Source organism: Passer montanus, unplaced genomic scaffold (assembly GCF_014805655.1).
Source record: "Passer montanus isolate IOZ18808 unplaced genomic scaffold, ASM1480565v1 scaffold2712, whole genome shotgun sequence".
In the NCBI taxonomy this organism is placed as follows: domain Eukaryota; kingdom Metazoa; phylum Chordata; class Aves; order Passeriformes; family Passeridae; genus Passer; species Passer montanus.
In genome coordinates this window covers 1-1,687 of record NW_024367387.1, presented here as the reverse complement: position 1 = coordinate 1,687, position 1,687 = coordinate 1, and the positions used below count along the sequence as shown (strand labels likewise).

Below are 1,687 nucleotides of genomic sequence, written 5' to 3'. Positions count from 1 at the left end.
TGGGGGTCCAGGGGTGAAGTTTTGGGGTCCAGAGGTGAATTTTGGTGGCCAAAATGAGTGGCCAAAACGGGGATTTTGGGGGTCAAAACGGGGATTTTGGGGGTCCAGAGAGGGATTTTGGGGGTCTAGAGGGGGATTTTGGGGGCCAAACCGGGGATTTTGGGGGTCCAAAGGTGATGTTTTGGGGTCCAGAGGTGGATTTTGGTGGCCAAACCGGGGATTTTGGGGGTCCAGGGGTGAAGTTTTGGGGTCTAAAGTGGCATTTTGGTGGCCAAACTGACGATTTTGGGGGTCCAAAGGTGAAGTTTTGGGGTCCAAAGGTGAATTTTGGGGGTCCCGGAGAGGATTTTGGGGGTTCCAAGGTGGGGGCTGGGAATTTGGGCCACCCGAGGGAGGATTCTGGTGGCCCACGTGGGGATTTTGGGGCTCCCCGGGGGAATTTTGGCTCCCCAGTTTCACGTTTTGGCCGCCGGGCTGCAAATTTTGGTGGCCCAGCTCCAAATCTTGGTGGCCAAGCCTCAAATTTTGGTGGCCCAGCCCCAGATTTCTCTCTGCCGACCCCAAATCTTGGTAGCCCAACCCCTTATTTTGCTTGCCCGACCCCAAATTCTGGTTGCCCACCCCCAAATCCTGGTAGCCCAACCCCTTATTTTGCTTGCCCGACCCCAAATTCTGGTTGCCCACCCCCAAATCCTGGTAGCCCAACCCCTTATTTTGCTTGCCCGACCCCAAATTCTGGTTGCCCACCCCCAAATCCTGGTAGCCCAACCCCTTATTTTGCTTGCCCGACCCCAAATTCCTCTCCCCAGCCCCAGAACTTTGGTAGCCACCTCCAGAATTTTGGTAGCCACCTCCAGAATTTTGATAATTACCCCCAGAATTTTGGTAGCCACCTCCAGAATTCTGGTAGCCATATCCAGAATTTTGATAATTACCCCCAGAATTCTGGTAGCCACCTCCAGAATTTTGGTAGCCACCCCCAGAATTTTGATAATTACCCCCAGAACTTTGGTAGCCACCCCCAAAATTTTGATAATTACCTCCAGAATTTTGATAATTACCCCCAGAAGTTTGGTAGCCACCTCCAGAATTTTGGTAGCCACCTCCAGAATTTTGGTAGCCACCTCCAGAATTTTGGTAGCCACACCCAGAATTTTGATAATTCCCCCCAGAATTTTGATAATTCCCCCCAGGATTTTGGTAGCCACCCCCGGCATTCTGGTGGCCGCCCCCCACCCCGCGGTAGCCCACGGCCCTCGGCTGGTAGCCGCCGTGCTGGAAGCACACGGTGACCCTGGCGAAGGGCCGCGCCGCCATCTTGGACATCTCCTGGCGGTGCCGGCGCCGCTCGTGCCGCGCGTCCAGGCCCTGCTTGGCCTTCCAGAGCAGCACGCAGACGGCCAAAAAGAGGAAGAAACAGGAAAAAAACACCGAGAAAAAGACGAAAAGGTCGATGTGCGCCTGGTCCTGGCGGAAGAAGAGCAGCCCCTGCGAGGGCTCCGCGCCCCCCACCACCAGCAGGTAAAACCGCGTGGATTTGAGGGGGTGGGCGTGGTGGGGGTAGGTGAGCACCAGGCGGTCGCGGACCCCCCGGACCACCAGGGCGGGCTCGGGCTGGCCGATGGTCAGGTAGGTGACCAGGCCCTGGGCGCGCTCCTCCCGCAGGGCCGGGGCGCCGCCGGGGGGC

At 57.3% G+C, this 1,687-nt stretch overlaps 1 protein-coding gene across 1 annotated transcript; it reads right to left on the bottom strand.

The window, feature by feature from the left end:
• Positions 1-214: 214 nt before the first annotated feature.
• Positions 215-1,675, bottom strand: LOC120503943 (uncharacterized protein DDB_G0290685-like; the record flags this gene model as incomplete). Its single annotated transcript, XM_039713028.1, has 2 exons — positions 894-1,675; positions 215-851 (listed from the first exon to the last, which is right to left on the bottom strand). Coding segments are annotated over exons 1-2 (1,070 nt in total), but the record flags the coding sequence as incomplete, so codon positions are not given.
• Between the last annotated feature and the right edge of the window lie 12 nt (positions 1,676-1,687).